This window comes from Fusarium sambucinum, chromosome I (genome assembly GCF_050947815.1).
Source record: "Fusarium sambucinum isolate potato_lamoka chromosome I, whole genome shotgun sequence".
NCBI classification, from domain to species: domain Eukaryota; kingdom Fungi; phylum Ascomycota; class Sordariomycetes; order Hypocreales; family Nectriaceae; genus Fusarium; species Fusarium sambucinum.
The window spans coordinates 11073271-11091077 of NC_139294.1; the positions used below are offsets into that span (position 1 = coordinate 11073271).

General features: G+C 46.3%; 8 protein-coding genes across 8 annotated transcripts; 3 read left to right on the forward strand and 5 right to left on the reverse strand.

Moving 5' to 3' along the window:
• Positions 1 to 576: 576 nt before the first annotated feature.
• Positions 577 to 2240, forward strand: FSST1_006320 (Zn(II)2Cys6 transcription factor; the record flags this gene model as incomplete). Its single annotated transcript, XM_083232677.1, has 5 exons — positions 577 to 616; positions 666 to 840; positions 893 to 1146; positions 1195 to 1666; positions 1715 to 2240. 5 exons carry the CDS (start codon positions 577 to 579, stop codon positions 2238 to 2240), a joined length of 1467 nt encoding a protein of 488 aa, XP_083089750.1.
• A 191-nt stretch (positions 2241 to 2431) lies between these two features.
• On the reverse strand, positions 2432 to 2825 carry FSST1_006321 (GTP cyclohydrolase 1 type 2/Nif3; the record flags this gene model as incomplete). Its single annotated transcript, XM_083232678.1, has 2 exons — positions 2432 to 2486; positions 2539 to 2825. The coding sequence occupies 2 exons, from the start codon at positions 2823 to 2825 to the stop codon at positions 2432 to 2434; spliced, it is 342 nt and encodes a 113-aa protein (XP_083089751.1).
• An 851-nt stretch (positions 2826 to 3676) lies between these two features.
• FSST1_006322 (uncharacterized protein) lies at positions 3677 to 4552 on the reverse strand (the record flags this gene model as incomplete). The annotated part of the gene is made up of 1 exon (XM_083232679.1): positions 3677 to 4552. One exon carries the CDS (start codon positions 4550 to 4552, stop codon positions 3677 to 3679), a length of 876 nt encoding a protein of 291 aa, XP_083089752.1.
• A 2688-nt stretch (positions 4553 to 7240) lies between these two features.
• FSST1_006323 (uncharacterized protein) lies at positions 7241 to 7882 on the forward strand (the record flags this gene model as incomplete). The annotated part of the gene is made up of 1 exon (XM_083232680.1): positions 7241 to 7882. The coding sequence occupies one exon, from the start codon at positions 7241 to 7243 to the stop codon at positions 7880 to 7882; it is 642 nt and encodes a 213-aa protein (XP_083089753.1).
• A 593-nt stretch (positions 7883 to 8475) lies between these two features.
• On the forward strand, positions 8476 to 9236 carry FSST1_006324 (uncharacterized protein; the record flags this gene model as incomplete). The annotated part of the gene is made up of 2 exons (XM_083232681.1): positions 8476 to 8515; positions 8575 to 9236. The coding sequence occupies 2 exons, from the start codon at positions 8476 to 8478 to the stop codon at positions 9234 to 9236; spliced, it is 702 nt and encodes a 233-aa protein (XP_083089754.1).
• Positions 9237 to 10558: 1322 nt separating this feature from the next.
• Positions 10559 to 12655, reverse strand: FSST1_006325 (and other transporter-domain-containing protein; the record flags this gene model as incomplete). The annotated part of the gene is made up of 4 exons (XM_083232683.1): positions 10559 to 11350; positions 11401 to 11905; positions 11956 to 12152; positions 12203 to 12655. The coding sequence occupies 4 exons, from the start codon at positions 12653 to 12655 to the stop codon at positions 10559 to 10561; spliced, it is 1947 nt and encodes a 648-aa protein (XP_083089755.1).
• Positions 12656 to 14029: 1374 nt separating this feature from the next.
• FSST1_006326 (HET domain-containing protein) lies at positions 14030 to 16027 on the reverse strand (the record flags this gene model as incomplete). Its single annotated transcript, XM_083232684.1, has 1 exon — positions 14030 to 16027. The coding sequence occupies one exon, from the start codon at positions 16025 to 16027 to the stop codon at positions 14030 to 14032; it is 1998 nt and encodes a 665-aa protein (XP_083089756.1).
• A 241-nt stretch (positions 16028 to 16268) lies between these two features.
• FSST1_006327 (uncharacterized protein) lies at positions 16269 to 17706 on the reverse strand (the record flags this gene model as incomplete). Its single annotated transcript, XM_083232685.1, has 5 exons — positions 16269 to 16875; positions 16929 to 17214; positions 17261 to 17494; positions 17576 to 17639; positions 17689 to 17706. The coding sequence occupies 5 exons, from the start codon at positions 17704 to 17706 to the stop codon at positions 16269 to 16271; spliced, it is 1209 nt and encodes a 402-aa protein (XP_083089757.1).
• Positions 17707 to 17807: the final 101 nt, after the last annotated feature.

Below are 17807 nucleotides of genomic sequence, written 5' to 3' on the forward strand. Positions count from 1 at the left end.
CTACCCTGTTGTCAGCCCAGAGGGAGTTAAAATTGCAGTGAACGGCCCCCAAATGTTATTTGTCAGATCCCCCTTCAAGGTTTGTGAGATGCTAGCGGCCCGCCTTTTAAATTCAATACTTTTTCACGATAAGCGTATTGTCTCTTGTCGAAACGGGTAAAAATGCATTGAGCTGCCTAGCTCTCTAAGATTCAAGACACGAAATAAATGTTTGTTTTCCAATGAGTACGATTTGTCAGTTCATATTTAGTTCGAGATTGACGTGTTTGTTCGTATCGGAGGTGCTCTCTTTTGACCATCCTCTTTCGGTTTAGCTGATTACCCCAAGATCGACTAGCGTGCTGCTCCAATCGATAACTACCCCGCAACCGGTCATCATTGTCCTTCCTTAACCAGCATTTACTGCAAGGGAAGGACGGACATGATGCTTGCAACATTCTAGAAAAAAGATCTATTTTTTCTTCCCAACTCTCACGGTCGGCCCCCTCAATCCACGACCTTATCTCCCTTAGAGACCGAGTCTTCAGCGCCAAGTGCCGATCTCTTTCGCTCTTTCCGTCTTATTTCCCGAGTCCGATGCCGCCAAAGAAACGTGCATACGTGCCAAAGACGAAAGGTGGGTGCAGCCTCACTTTCGCCTGACCGACTCGCTGACTTGCGCACAGGTTGCCATGAGTGTTCTAAGCGACGAATCCATTGCGATCGGACTGAACCTAGTTGTAGCAAGTGTACTTCTAGAGGTTTAACTTGCAGTGGTTTGGGCATTCGACATCGCTTCAACAAAGGCGTTGCTGCTAGAGGCAAGTGGGCTGGTAAGACGATCGACAAAGTCTATGAAGAGTAAGTCCAATATTGCCACGAAAAAAAGATCACCTTGCTGATTTTGCTCCAGAAACGAATGGAAAGTCACAACCATAGACGAAGATGAGCGAAGTTCGACTCAGCCAACGGAAACAGCATCTCTACCTCACGATGACGACCAGCTCTGCGACTTCGAAACTGCGACGCAATCCTCAAAACCAGAAATCCGAGATCTCATTACTCAGCAAATCGGGCTATTAGACGACCATACCGTCTTTTGCACTATATTCTTACACGACATCCAAGAAAGTACGCCAGCATGGAAGCGGAACCTATTTCTGACTTGTGAGTCATGAACGAAAAAGAATCATCATGTCTGGCTAACACTACCAGTCTCACAATGTATATCAACTGAGATGGTGGCCATAGACGGTGTTCACAATGACTGGCGCCACTTGCTCCTCCCTCTGGCCCAGCAAGACGATTTGGTGATGAACGCCGTCCTCACCGTCTCGGCATTCCATTTCCATATCAACAGACTCGAAAACAGTCTAAAGCAGAGCGAACAGAAGTATCTACCTTTCGGCAACATTTCATACGACTCTTATGTGCCTGACCCACATGTACTTCTTAGTCGAACTCTTCAAGGTCTACGGAAGCGACAGGAACTCAACTCCCGGGACCAAATTACACAACATTCGGTCTTGATCACTTTGCTACTGCTCATGACTTCTGACCTTGTCACTGGAGGCTCGGACTTTCCGATGCTTCTACGAATGCTTGAGTCTGCACTGGATGCGATCGGCGGCAAGGAAGGGCTGGGAACTGGTATCCTGGCGGGTTTCATCATGCGTGAACTACACAAGTAAGTTTTCGACAGTAGACATATGGAAGTACACTTACACAATCAAAGAATCCGAGTTTACGCCGCTCCACATCTCGGTGAAGAAATGGGTCTTCAAATGATCTCATCCCAGGCCCAAACAGATCAACTGTTCGGCTGTCTCAACCACTGCCTTCAACTGTACCCCGAACACGCACCTCTCTTTCACCAAGTCGCAGATCTCGTCTACCAGGCCCGAGATATCTATCTTCAACAAGTTCTATCCGACCAAACAACGAATTTCTTCGACCTCGATCCCATCCCCGCAAATCCAAGCTCGATAGCTCGCGTCCAGCGCTTCATCAAAACACTCGGACAAATACCTCAAACGTCACCAATAGCACACATGCTGATCTGGACAACGTTTGTAGCGGCGTCTGATGCACAACTTGACGAACACAAACAATATTTCGAGGATATTCTTCGAATACATCATGCAAGGAGTGGGTTTGGCAATTTGCTCAAGGGAATTGAGTCGTTAAAGAGAATATGGGGAAGGAAGCCTGGTGAAAGATGGACTACGCTTCTACCGCTGACAAAAGTACTTGTTGCATAATTTTGGAATTTATGGCATGATGCGAAATGGCAATGATGATAATTTCAATTTTCATAATACCCTAGTCTTCAATTCATTTACTCTCAATTACATACACACTCGCACGAGTATCCTTTGATCACATCAGCATGGATTTGATTTACCTCAATAAAGCCGATCATGTCCCCATACCAAGTCGTGTTCGGCGACAATTAAAAGTCCTCAACTCGATAAACAAGATAAGGAACCTCTTCATATGGGTGCACCCTACAACAGATCAACAACATGTCTTCCCTCAATTAGACACATGAAAACTTACTCTTTAAGCGCAGCAACCGCACTTCTGGTAGTATCCTCCCCAACAATCAACGTCTCGACTCTAACCTCAGGCGTCTCCTCCAACTCCCCAACCTTCCCGATCGCCGGGTTCGCCGCATCGCCCGGTCTGAACTGCCCAGTACCGGATGTCTGCCACGCGCATTCAGTGTAGCCGCCGGGTCCCGGATAGCGGCCTGCACCGGCTTTGAAGATGGCGGCTTTACATGCCGCGGCGTTGGCGGGTGGGACGTAGAAGACGAGGGTGAAACGACGCAGAGATGATGCCATTTTGATTGTTTTTGATAGATAGTGAGCTGGCGGGGAGTTGCGGTGAGATGAGGTATTGATTAGAGGGTGATGTTGCGATTTGTCCGGGCCGGGATTGAGATATGTATAGCTCGACTCCACGTCCGAGATCCAATCATTTTAGTGACTTCTTCACCTGCGGTGCATCATGTGACGTCGTTAAATATGCATTCTGATCTGCGTAACCGAAACCAACGCATTGATTGAGGTGCTTGACTTCTAATCTCATTCATTCAGTATATCGAAGTAAGAGAGATCTCAGTTTTCGGATTTCTTTGGAATGAAAAGATAAAACAAAAGGATTCAAGAGACTTGACAATCCAAAGACTCAGAACGACCCAAAATTGTAGTGAAGAGCTCCGCCAAGTTGATTACTTAAGCCTAGAATACCAGCAAGGCCAGAGAAGGGGTTAAAATTGCAGTGAAGAAAATAATCAATTAGGACAGGATTGCATGATACCCTTGTAAATTATTGAAGATGAATGCAGACCGGATTGGTCTAATAAAATAAGGTTAATGGGTCAGGAGTCACATGATGTGATAAAGAAAGGCAACATCATAGGCGTTTCTGGACTCTAAATCCCTCCTAAATGTTAGATTTATTCATACATTCAGTTAACAGGCCGTAGCTTATCAACCATAGCCCCTTTGGGCCCTACATTACACCTTTATCTTATATAAGAGGGTGCTCTCAACTTACCTATGCAAAGTCCCTTTTTGTCCTAAACTCATACTTCAAATCGATCGGGGCAATAACAATAATCACTTGTACATTGAGATGTCGGAAAGTTTGCGATAAGACTGTCCATGCACGAGAAAGTTTTTTATTTAATTTAACAAGATACTTTGAAGCTATTCTTCTCCATTATAGTAGACCAAGCATCTTCCACCTCATTTGGGATATCAACATTCTTCTTCGAAACCGTTCCCATCTCATTTGGTGTGTGAGCCGTGTCTCCCATGATCCGGTCCAAGAATCGATTCATGGACCAGAGCTCTCTCATTTTGCTATTATTTCCAGTCTCAGGATCTCCTTGGGGTCTTTCGAGATCTGGCTTGATCTGCGGCCAACTGGAAATCCGTACTTCTTGGTCATTGTAAACGGCTTCGAAGGACGATACTGTTCGATTGCTCATGGCAGGATCTTGCACCACGGTAATTGATCTTGGAGATTTTATACAGTGACCATCCAAGACTTTTCGAGTTTCGAGAGCATCGGCTCCACAGTCCGTAGACTGGTCCGAGACTAGAATATCGAAACCGTTGTCTTTAGCCTTGCTGGTGTCTTTGTCGTTGATATCGAGTCTGTAAAAACGTTCCGCCATCGTCTTTAATATTTGGCCCTCTGGCTTGCCATTTATCTCATCAAACATTTGGCAATGTTTCTTGCTGGCTTTTATGGCATTGTAGACGAATGGCGTGCAGGGTCCAATGCCACCACATAGAACAAGAATTGTGTTCCTTGTTCGTGCTTCGGGACAGGTTTGTTGTTGGACCGCCCACTCGAACACTGCTTCCGGGATCGCTAAGATCGCCGAAGCACAAAGGACGATCACATCGGTTGATGCCTTATCATTTGATTGGTCAAGCTTCTGAAGGTAGGTGTCGAGGTCTTTGGCGCTGTAGATCTGCTCGAGCGCGAGAAATCTTGAGACAATGTTGACTGAGTCTATCAATCCGTTGGACTCTTGGACTATTCTTGAAGGCATTTGGATAATATTTAAATGCGATATATCTTGATACAAACTCGGACGAAAGGAAGAAGGGTTCGTCGATAGTGATATATCTCGGTGAACGGTGGGGAGATTCCCGTTAACTTCCCCAGTATCCGCTCACCAAGAGTGTTTCCCCTCGTTAGTCCCCATCAATATCATCTTATGACTTTTTTGACAGTATTTCGACCAGTAACATATTCTTTTTACTCATAATTCCATCACTAATGTTGTCTCAGTCAAATGTACCCGCTTTGTTACTAACACAAGCTGTACGTAAGGAACACCGCTAGTCCCGTTTTGGAGTACAACTGACATTGGCATTGCAAGCATTCGGGCAAATATTTCGTAAAGACTAACTTTTAATCTTGGTAGTAATCAAACCTTCAGTCATCGGAATGGTGTGCGAAATATGTGCTTGAGAACTCTCAAACGTGGAGTTATGGTCAAGAGGTTGATGAGGCTGAGAGGCTACGATGATCACATGATGACCTTTGCCTGCTAAATCCCATCTTCCGTTTCCCTTATGCCAACATGTTGCATCTTCACGAAAGAGAAATCTAGTTACACTACTTAAGCCATACTGTCAAGCTGTTTATTGTTATACCTTGGAACCGAGAGGGTTTATTTTCTGCTATGCACTGGACATTTAAACCACCGCAAGCATTTGTTGAGTGCGTTTTAGCCGACTGCCTTAGAACATCACGAATTCGATGTGGACAACAGCACAATGACGCATATACTGGTGGGTTATCATGCACAGCTCATTGACGGCCTGTATTAGAAGAGAACTGATCATCGTCGAATGGCGAAGACGAGGGCTCGCCGCTGTAAGGCTACCGACAAAGACCAGTCAAGCCGATTCGGTTGGTGATCACCTCCTCCAATCTAGTATTGCTGATGAGTGTCCCATGACACCATTTATCGAGAGTGCCACAGGAGAGGGCCTTGGTCAAATGGAGGTACTTAAAAACGCATACAGTTATGATAAGTGATCGGATATAGGACTTGCGAACTGTTAGTGCTCCACGGCGGCATTATACTACCACCACCTGGGTCTCACAAAAGGCAAGTCCAGCGAAACGGCCGAAACGGTTGTCGAGATTATCTCGCAAAGCAACTCTATTAGTCGCAGCTACTAATATGACGCTACTGGTACCGCTCTGAGCCGTCTGGACCTTGAACGACAAGCTGATCCACCTCTCAAGGTTCTTGGAGGGCATCTGAGACTGTGTCGTGAACGTCTCCGCAGTGTAAGGCTGATGAAAATGCCTGGCTAGGGTCTCTTAGCACGACCGGTTCTTTGCGTGTCAGAGATCTTCAAAATTTGAGACCTGAAGAACGTACTCATGTATTCCAATGTGCGAATTGGCCTGCTGTCTGGTACAAGTCAGAGATAATCCTTCAGAGTGTGAAGAGTACTTACTAACAATGTAGACCATTCCTTCAACCCTGATGTTGGGCTCGGGAATATTGGTCGCTACAATGCACCTGCACTGTCTCTTTTCAAACTTGATGACGAGTTCTGACGTGTCTGGTCTCTGAGTGTCTTGAGGCTGAGGTTGGCGGCTCGGAGTTTCCCTGTCACAACTTTAATTTGTTGACCGAAGTGAAGAAAGACTAAAACATGGCCTGGATTATTGTTATTGCAGATACTTTCGACGACTGGCATTACCAGTGTGGCATAGTCGCTGATTGGTTCTGTGATATATTGGATCTTGACGGGATATTAATGCGCTCTATCATTATGGCAAGTACAACAAACACATTAATAGTTAGCAATTTGTCCTGATGTAGTGTCGTAGAGGTGATGACCAACCGCAGTTTGGGTCATTAGCTCATGGTCTACTTCATTAGTGCCAAAAAGATATTAGCGTCAATACTCCTTTAGTAACATTCGTCTATGATCATACATGCCTACTGTTATCAACTCGTTTCTGTACTTGGAAAACATACATAGTTACAAAGGGCGGTATTGAATTAAGTTATTTGCGGGTGATACCTTAAGTCACAAATTTGAGAGCAATCTTGTCACTGACAAACATGGAGTTTCGATGTAGAATTCAGATTTCTTAGCAAAGTACAGCGTCCATTCCAAGTGCAACATGGATGAAGAAGCTGTGAGCACAAACAACACGGCGTAAGAGATACTGGGTTTGCAAATCCTGATGGTTGAAGGAGTGAGCCGCCATGTCACGACGTGCTTAAAGGGGTTACAAGATAGAACCGTTCAACCATTTCAAAGCACCCGGGCCAAGACACTGATAAGAAAGCTACCGATTGCTGTGAATATCAGAGCTTGTGCAACTTAAACTTGGTTTCGCCAGGAATCACCTAGTAGCGCGTACTGCTACCGTCGCACTGCCAGGCAGCGGCCAGCAAACTGAAGAGGAAAGAAAGCATTCACGCAGCCAGACATCAATCGGCGAATGAGATATAAAATAAATTTACTTCCTCCCTCTTCATTTTCAGCACAAATCACACCCTCAAGAAATCTGTGCCTCTAAAGAAAAACCCAAAACCTTAGAGTGCCAAGAGCTATACGATATTGGAGAGGTCAACACGGGGTAGAGTAACCAGCTGAACAGTACGATATGGATAAAAACGGTATGTAGACCTCTCCAAAAAAAAAAAAGAATAGTCGAAAAAGACAAAGAGCTAACAGGAATCGAAGGAAACCCGACAATGGACGATGAGAAGATTCTCTGTGAATTCGAGAAGATCCGCCAGACAATCGAAGATGTAAGAAGCGTTAGGGCCCATCAGCTCCAGTGGCTGTCCACTCATATTTTTATGATGGAGAGCCTTGACGATTTTGAATTGGAGATTCTATGCCAAATTCGAGCGCAGATGATCGGCATTGCTGGAGGAGATCCGCTTGACGTGGCTCAAGGAACCCCATACACCGCACTGGACGAATTATTCATGAAGTGCAAAGAGTATCGCTTCGCAGCTGCCGGTGTCAGGGCACTCGCGCGAGAAATGCGTAGGGCTGAAGAACAACATCGAGAGCTTTCAAACCCGCGACCACGGGAAACCAACCGAGAACCTGATACAGAGACTTTTGGGTCTGCTTTGAAGGACGTCACAGGAACCGATACAGGGCCGCACAAATCAGCCTCTGTAGGTCTAGAAGAGAGAAACCCTTTGTCTTACAAACCTCCATATCCAATGGACAATTTGATGAGCCACCACACGATGCAGGCCATTACAAATCGAAACTCGCGACGCCTCGAATTAGCGAAGGAGATGGGAAAGACAATCGAGGACCTACAACGGGATCCCGATGAGTTGGCCATCACATGGGACGGTCTCAACTTAGAGTGATCATAACCATCAAAAACAAAGAGCCTCTCAAGATCAACGAAGTAGTCATTGTGGAACGGGGCAGCTCTCCTTGATCACCAAGTTAGAATCTCGATCTTTATTTGCTTGTTGCCGAGAACACCTCAACAACGGACACCGATGTTCTTATTAATTTACGGACACGGGGGACTGTCCCTCTTGGGGGGTGCAGATGAGCTCCCATTTGGCCGGAGGCGGCTGTTAGGCCGAAGAGGAATTTGCTGGGGTAGAGAATGACAAGTAGAGGGTTGGTTTTGGAGGGCTTCGGCAGATTATATTCTGAAGATGCAAATGATGATTTACTGTTGGTTAATTTATACAATAGTGTCAATGCGTGCTAAAAAGAGATCAGAACCTCTGTAGTCAACCCTGTTTGCTTGGGAAAGTGCGGCTGCCGTCGCACTGCCTGACAGCTGGCAGCCAGCTACTAGGAAGCCGAAGAAACAAAAAGCATTTATTGAAGCAGCACATCATCAACAAACACCCTTCACGCGGAGATATAAGTTTTTTCTCTCCTCTTCATTTTACCAACGTACCAAACTCCCTCAAAGAAATCACGCCCCATCGCTATAACAATGACAAGCAACCACGACGACGAAGACGCCGCTGGTCAAAGTATGCAAGCCCACTACAGAAGGATTACAAGCAAGACAAAGAACTGACCGTCCGTTCAGAGGGCCTAATGGCGGAGCCCAATAATGTTCTCGACAATGTTGAAGAGGGGGACATCGAGAACAAACGTCGAACCGAGTTCAGGGCTTCCACTCTCACCCTTCGTTCATTTTTCATGGACCGGTCGATCATCTCCAGCGAACATGCAACACAAATCCTCAAGTTTCTCGACGGACAACACATCCTCGCCAACGAATGGGAACGTCTACGACAAGATCTACGATCTGCGAATACCACGAAGCTTGAACTCCTTGTGAGTGCTGATATCGTGTTCGAAAGTCTCATGAAAGGCGTCATCGAAGCTGGAAACCCTTTTTGGTCCTCCAAATTGTCATCGAAGCATCCCAACTTCGAAGCCATGAAGTTTGCCCCGGACCATGCCGCTCGTATGCTTGGCGTATTCGACGACAAAGACAAGCGAGACGCGCTGCTAATCTGGACCGAGCTCAAGGACCAGGTACCCAAGCAGGGACATGAGGTTTGGGCTGCTATCGAAGCAGCTTCCCATGCCCTGGGGAACCCGACCGAGGAATCATGGAGCCTCGTGATGCGTCACCTCCAGGACGTCTACAGGTCCAAGATCGTCAACTATGTTGGCGTCGAGCCTATTGGATGGCCTGAAGGACTTCAGGATCCGCTTGGACGGAACCAGCATTATCACTGAACGCCACAAGGCAGCACCTTTCTCCATGTCTGGATGCGAAATGAAACCACGCTGTTATAGCGGTGGTATTGCTCACATGTGACGCCTACGACGCTGTCAATGTCACCGAGGTTGTGCTCTTGGTAGGCTATGAACAGGACATGGACTTCGGTATAAGAGCCCGGTTAATGGGAGCTGATGGTGGAACTAGAGGACTAGTCTACTGTGTATTAATTCAATCAATAAATCTCAATACGTGCCACCCCGTCTTCACCAGTGATGCCAAACAGTAGCGATTTTAGTGACTAGATTGGTTGTGACCTTTGTGAGGTTGGTACTTGGACCGTAGGCCACTAGAAGCATATATGACAGAATCACGACGTAGATTTATTCTATGGAAATCAGACTTCCTAGGCTATTCAATTTGTATAATAAGACTTGGGATGACAACTTTTCTGCTACCCACTAGGCCGTGCTTGCGACGGTTTCGGGAATCCTTCCCGGAGTCCCATGGTTCCTGTCATGTTCTTCGAGAACCAAATTCACATCTGTTCCTAGACGTAATAGAAGAGACCAATCCAAAAACAAAAACAAAAAACAGAAAAACCATGACGACGGTGACCCGGTAGTGGATCGATCGGGTGACAAATGATTTTTGAAGATTAATCGAGGTTGAAAGAGGAAGAAGTTTGCGGGCTATAAGACTTGACAGGATCTTCTTTTAAATCATACATGATAGAGTTTAAGTGGCCTGCACATATTGAATTTCCAATAAATCTTCAAATTAAAGGTTACATCAGGACTAGGTCTTCTAAGACAAGTGTCACTTTTGACTCGACAACTACGTTCGTTAGAACGGGGCCTAGGTAGATAAGTAATCTGTAGCAGGAAGGATAGCAACCTCCTGAGTCTTAGAGTATAAAAATAAATGGTCTAAAAACTATAGTCTAAAGATGATAAAGTGATCTAATAATTTTGTCTTTAGGCTCTTAAGCTTTAGTGATAAAGTTTAGTACTCTCTCGATGTGACTACTACTCATTGAGTCGGAGGGGTGCTGTATGGTGCTTATATCTTTGAAGAAGGCTCAGAATAATGAGCTGGCAAGGCTCCAATTCACCATCTGCGCGTCGTATATATTCTGAATACTGTATGAAGGATGATGGTCCTGGAACTTTACGAATCGAACATCATCACATAAATCGAGATTTCGGAAATGGTGGTAATATGTCATTGATATGTATAGATTTCTTGATGTCCTCTATCACAACCCCCTCACTATTTCAGATGTGTCAGAATATCCCATCAAATCAAGATCCTAAATAGCTCTCCATCCAAGGGAACTTTATCTACGCTCTGAGATGAGTTCCTTGTCTCCAGAGTCATGAGTGAAATTGCTTCCTTCAACATGCTTTGTGTCAGGCTTCTCCTGGGGGTAGTGGCCATCATTGGCAGCAAACTCGTACAGAGGAGGGAAAGGAGGAACATCCTGGCGAAGGAAGTACTTCTTTGTGTACCAAGGAAACTTTCGCACGTAGTAAGATGCGTGTTCTCGGTTGCTCACACCAAAAACCATATCGAGTTCTTCGAGAGTCAAGTTCTTTGTCTCGGGGAGAAGGAAGTAGCAAAAGGTCCAACCAAAGATGTTCCAAGCTCCATACCAGCTGAGCGCACCAGTTATACCGAATGCTCGTTCCAAGGCTGGCCAGGTGAAGCTGATGATGAAGTTGAATCCCCATGTAATGGCAGTACTAGATGCCATACCGATATCTCGGATATGAAGAGGAAATGCTTCCGCACTGTAGGTAAAGGGGACAGGGCCGAGACCAGGTGAATAGACAGCCATAAAGAGATAAAGACCTGTGGTTACGGTGCCGATGAGAGTCTGCTCGTCGCTGATGTTGAACACGCCGCCAGTAAAAAAGAGACATGCCGCCATGAGAGGGAAGGTAACAAGAAGTAGGTTTCTTCGGCCGAAAGTGTCAATAGTGTAGATGGCAGGAATGGCGAAGAGGAAATTGATGATGCCTCCTCCCATGGAAACGAGAAGGGCATTGGACAGGCTGTAACCTGCATTACGAAAGATGGAGGTAGAGTAATACGCGATCACATTTACTCCACAGAATTGTTGCATGAACTTGCCGTCATTAGTACCGTTGTTATAAGACAAGAAGTGATTCGACTTACCATGCAGAACCAGGCACTCTGGGCAGCACGTCGGTTTCGGCGAACAGTGAAGAATTCCTTGACCAGATTTCGACCCTCTCTTTCACTGCGCTCGATCTCAAGTAGCTTATAGGCGTAGTACATATCTCGGGTGGCTTGAACAGAGTTGAATCGAAGCTTCCGAACAGAACGGAAGGCTTTGCTATAATTCCCCCGTTCCATGTACCAACGAGGACTCTCCGGACAGAAGTAGACTTGAAGCATGACAATCAGTGGAGGCACAGATGTAGAAGCCATCATCCATCGCCAGGGAGAGGTTGGGCCGCCAATGAATGTTACATTCTCAAAGGCAACACAAACAACAAACCCAAGAGCAATACCAAAAGCAGTCCACATCTGCCACATCATTGTGAGAGCACCACGAATATTCTTAGGTGTGCATTCAGCGGAATAGACAGGGGTGGTACTGGATTTAGCACCAACAGCGAAACCGAGCATTAAACGAGCAACAATGAAGTTTGCGAGGCTATGGAAACATTAGTGGTGTGGAACTAAGAATAGGAAAGAGTGACTGACTGGGTGGTAGCTGCCATCCAGAAACCAGTAATAGTTGAGATAGCACAAGAGATGAAGATAGTTCCGCGGCGGCCGGTGTATTTGTTGAGAATAGGACTTGTCCAACATCCGATCAGGGCAGAGCAGAGGTAAGGAGCCCCGTTAAGGAAGCCTTTCATCCATTCGTTTTCGATCTCAAATTCTTCAAAGTAGAATTCCTGGATTTTTGTTAGAACCTGAAAGGATATGATTGTGATTGGAAACGCACTTGAGCACCGTTGACAGCGGTCTGGTCCATACCCTGTACAATAGCAGATCCAGCACAGAGTGTGCAAAGAAAGTACAACGCAAAGGGTTGGTGCCATCGAGAAGTCTCTTCCTTTCGGAGAACAGCCTTTTCCTCTTCGGTGACAATGTCAACCTTCTCAAATCCTCCTGGGGTGTTGTTGACCTGAGCGACAAGAGCTCCCTTTCGAAAGTCCTCGCGATGCTCTTGGAGACCCTTGGAGTCGACGAAAGCGTCAACATCAGCAAGGAGCTCTGCTCGGGTCATGCCTGCAAGAGGATTGCGTAGTAGAGTAGCCTTGGAGACGCGACGTTGGCCGCCAATGTTATTGGGGTTGTCATTGATAAATGTGCCATTGCTGCTAGAGTTGCGATGGCTGTCATTGATGTAATCCTCCGGGTTTGGAGCTTCGTTGTCCACTTTTGGATACGGCATGATGCCGGTTGATCAGAGGTGTTTGTTTTGGCAAGACAAAATAGAGACCACAAAAGCAAACCGACAAGCCTTGGGATCTGGGGAAATGATTGGGGCCCCGGATTCCTGTTGATCGGATGGGTTGCTCTGAATGTAACGGGAAGAAAGAAAAATTTGGAGAAAATGCTCGCAATTAATACATTTTCATCCCAGCATTCGGGCATTCTCCACAGGATGAGCAACGCGTTTGATGCTGGAGGAGTGGAGAGTTCGCCAAGATGATCGACATGTTGTAGTACCGTTTTGTTTGGCTGGGCGCGGCTCAAGGCTCGGTGTATCCTTGTCTGGGCAACCCGGTTTATGACGTTGGCCCAGAGTACGTGAGAAAGAAGTGCTCATTCTGGTGTTTTTTGCTGCTGATGTCGGGGTTGGCAAATTTCTTGGGGATGACGCGGCGGATGTAACAATGTTGAAAGGGGAAGAATTATGCTGTGTGATTGTTGTTTTCTTCACAGTGGGGTCCTTCCCTTGATGGACGACTTTGGTGTTTCCTTTTTAATTCCACAGCGGGCAGGCACTGGATAAGCACGTGCTTCCCCAACCTCAAGACACAGACGGTCGTGAAATTTCTAAAACAAAGTTCGATTCTAGCTGAATTGATCAACCAGCGATCATCGGGTTCACCAAACCTGTTAAATCCGTTCACCCACCAAACTAAAAGATGTCTCTCCCGCACTACGATCGTTAGCCCTGAGAGGAACGCGACCCTTGTCCGTGGGGCTTCCAAAAGTCTACTCGATTAAGCTTAAATCGGTGACCCTCACGCGACAAGGGTATCTTGGCGCTAGGCTGGGCGTGCGTCAGAGTCTGTCGAGCAAACATGGATTGTTCTTGACGTCAATTTGCTTTGTCTTACAGCAAGTTTTTTCACTGCAAAAGTGACATCGGATATCCAAATGTGTATGGATGTCTTTGGTCACCCCGAGTTTGTTGCACGTGGAAGAATAAGCATGTCTTTTCACACCAACAAAGCCAAGTTTCTGTCTTACACAATGTTTAAATAAACTCAAAAGATCGTCAACACGGCCAAGGCTTTGTAATCTGCAGTTGGTGGAACATGACCCAGTGTGCCCCGACATTCAGTACCACGGCATGTCTCACAGCTTCTCTCGACTTGTCTTGGTATGGAGAAAGACCCAATATTTAATTCTGTTGCCTAGCGATCCTGGCTAGCCCTAGGTTAGGTGCCAGAAACAACATCTATGGGAAGCACAACGAACAAAATCAGTGGATCAATTTACGTTATATGCTATTTGCCATTGTTTGCTAGACGAACCTTTCTGTTCCCCAACAATCTACCTAGCTAGTTGCACGTAACCGCGGGCTTCACATTTCTCATATCAACTGAAGCCTCTTCACTGGCACACCCCTCTTCAACAATGCCTCTTCTCTCATACGAGGATCTTTCAGCGGATCCTTGACATCGTTATTTTTATGCAACCAGAGGGGAATCTTCCGACCGTTGATTGTCTGAATGACTTCGTAAAAGCCATTCTCGAGAGGAACATTGTCAAGCCGTGGGTTGGTGTAACGCAAATTTCCCTCTTTGTGGAAAGCAGTCTGAAATGAACCCCGATCCCATAGTCTCTCCCAGCCAGAAAACTCACTTCCAAGTAGGGCTGTCCCGTCTGCAAGTTCCGGATGGTAGCATGAGCCTATAACAGAGTATGTGTTCGGTTTGGTCCCTGGACGTAGCACCAGCGGTTGATCTAAACCAAGAATGACTGCCACCAAGTCACCCTTGAGGCTCTCTGGTGGAACTCGTATGTAGCAATCTTTCTCAGTCTTCATGCACCCACTTGCATATATCTCTCCAGGAATAGAGCGCTTATATACCTCATCCAAATCTACGGTATCATGGACATCTTTCAAGTCGCCACTTATCAGCCCACGTATTTTCTTCCGCCAGTCCACAATGGAGCGGAGGGGGCTTTTGTTCGTTGGGTCCAATGTCTCAATGTAATAATCACGGACAGATCCATATGTCAATGCCATAATCAACGGATCGAGGTGCCTGTCATCGTGTAGCAAATCCTTACTACACAGACTTTGCACTGCATCGGCAATTACCCGAAGATATTCCGCAGGCGTATGTAGGGGAGTCTCCTTTGCAGTTATCAGAAGAGGAGCCCCGACCAACTCGTCACACAACACTCCAGCTACCTCTAGCACCCCAGGTTCAGCAAGACGTGCTTCAGGAATGGACTTCGGAGCAACGTTACCATCAGTCACGGCTAAGGCGAATGGCCTCCCCAAGTCAGCTACCCAGCTCGGACTGACAGGCGCTTTACAGTAGCCCAGAAACTGGAGCGACTGTTCTCGGGAAAGAGTGTCAAGGCATACTGAAGCGAAAACCTCCTTGGCAGACTTAGTAGAGTCAACTTCAATGGCCCGGGCTGCTTCAGGTTCTACCAAGCCACGGCAAGCAAATACCTTGTCTCGGTCGTCAGAGCATTGGAAAGTCGACGACCATAGAATAGCAGGCATCCAAGTACAATTACCCCGGTAGTTTTTAATTTGAGCTTTTATGGTGAAGGCTGTTACATTAGAGCTGTAACGAGCGGGATCAAGTCTCAAATCAGGTGCTGGCTGTTTGAATGTAGACACAAACAGCAGGGTATCCTTAAACGACGCCCAAAGCATTTTCTCGTGGCCGAGGACAACAGTACAAGTCCTTTGGTCGGCCAACGCTACTTCTTGAAGCGTCCACAAGCGCTTATGCCAATCCAAGTCCAGCAGGTGCTCTATAGCTCTCCATTGTTCCGTACTGAGTGGAAGAGGGGTTTCTGGGTCATGAATCCGAGGGTCTGCTGTCTCCCTAGAGTTGTAATACATAGTAGTATGCTCAACTGAATAATTCAATGATTTGATTTGATTCCCTGCCCATCGTAGGGTATTCATGGCAGTAGTCGACCAAGACGTTTCAGGACCAAGCCATATTATAACCTTGGCAGCAAGGCTATAGATCTCAGTCATGCGTTTTACTTGCAACGAACGCTCGGTGAGGTCGTTTTGATTGATACAGATAGCATCACACCAGATGATTTGCTCTTGTTGGGGGTGGCGAAGTTGCCGTAAAGCTGCGGCTAGATTCCCCCCGATGTCAAGATTGCATCCTTCGCCAGACCAGACTCGCTCTTTGAGTGTGATGGTGTCTGGCGATGACTGATCTCCCCAACAGTAGGATAATGCCTCATAGTAGGGCAGCTCCCCGTCTTGATTGAGATCATCAACAAAGAGTGTTCCAGCAAGAGGATCTTGAGGGGCTCCAGGGTGCAAAGCTAAGAACCGAATTTGCCTAGAGTTAAGAGCAGAATATTGAAACAGAGGCATGATGGCAAGTAATAGTTAATGGCATAGATTGGAATACTCGTGTTGAAGATTTGAGATCAGATGTTACAGAAGTACAAGTGGGGATGGGATGGCCCCACTGTTATGCACAGTCAGCTTTCGTGCATCATACGAGCATTGAGAAAACTGATGACAGTCTCATATCTATGGTGACGCCTCAACGTTTTAGGCTAGAATAGAAAATAATCTGTGTCTTCTGTTCAAGTACTATAGGCTAAAGAAACTATCTCCGGTTCCTAAACCTAAATCCTATATCCTTGAACTCATGCATCAACTCAGCAAACAAAGTCTCGGGCTTGGGAAGCAGCTCAGGATGTTCGGCTCCACCACTCATAGCTGCAATGCAAGCCAGGTCCCATTGAAGTTCCAGCATCATCTTACACTTAATTGCGTCGTCTTCAGGCATGCTTATGACGGCAGTATGCCCGGAGATTATAGGTGTGCCTGAATCCTTGGGCGCCGGTCCTCCGTCATCCTCGTGTTTGATCTGCATTTCAGCCATCTCTTTCATACCATTGGCTTCGTTCTCCAGGTATATCAATCTCTCAGGACTCCCATTGCGGCGGTATAGCCAGTTGAACTGAACGTGGACACCCCACTTTCCATCTTTTTGTCCTTCCTTCTGAGGAAAGATGCCCAAGCATTTTAGACCACAAAATGCTCGCCTCCATGGAGGATAAAGATGGTTGTTGATATATAACATATTCCACAACTTGTCAGAACTTCCCAAGTCAGGTTCATCAAGTAGTAGCACGGAGAGGTCATCCTGCGCTTGTCCGGTAAAGAACGCTTCAAAGGCTCTGCAGGCGGAAACCACAGCTGGTGCCATTCTATCCCTATTAGCCTTGGTCTTATTGCCTGTCCATCTGATGTAGCCGTGAACACGCATTGATATTTATCCCGTTCGCAGCAACGGTCTCTCTCCAGTCTGCTGCGACCAACCTCGTGTTGTTGGGGACGTCCATCAAGAAGCTTTTCGTAATATCTGAGGACAGTCTGAGGTTCGGAATCACTTCGGGGGGACTCTTTCGAGTCAGGTTGTTTGTCTGTTTGGGCGAATGAGGTTTGTTGCTTCTTTGGGTCGGGCGCTGGCACGTCAAGCGGCCGAACCGTAGACTTCTTATACGAATCAATGAAATCCATGCAATCTTCCGTTGACCTTAGACAGACTTGAATAGGTTAGCATGTACATTTGAATATGGGTAAAAAACTAACATTGTCCTACTAGAGATGATATATGCTCTAGAGCTCTCTGTAGAAACGTTCCCTCATGGTCGAGAAAGCCCCCGGGCCTCAGATCTTGCAGGGGGACTAGCAGTATGATCGAAGCGTCCATTGCTGTCATTTGGTAATCTTTTTCCATCATGCGGATTGCTTCCTCGATCTTCGCAGCATATTCGTATCGCAGCTCTTTTGTGTCTCTCAAGTCACTTTTGTGGAGTGACTCCACTGTTATGCACAGTCAGCTCTCGAACAAAATATGTTGATTCTTGGAATATCCAATGGAGCAAGGGACGGGTATTTACTTACTCTTGACTTGGCGTCGTGGTGAATTGATGGGATGGTGGTAACTGTTAAGGTGTGGTGTTGTGGGCTTGCTAAATAGTTAATTGAGGTTGGAAGAGAAAGAAGTTGCTGCCTACGTCGCTTGAAAGAAGCATCTTTTATTATGGCTATGTTTGTACTTATTTTTAGGTTATGCCCAGCTTCCTCATTTTCTTCAGGGCTTTTAATAACGATTAATCTGTCTGCGTAAATTAAA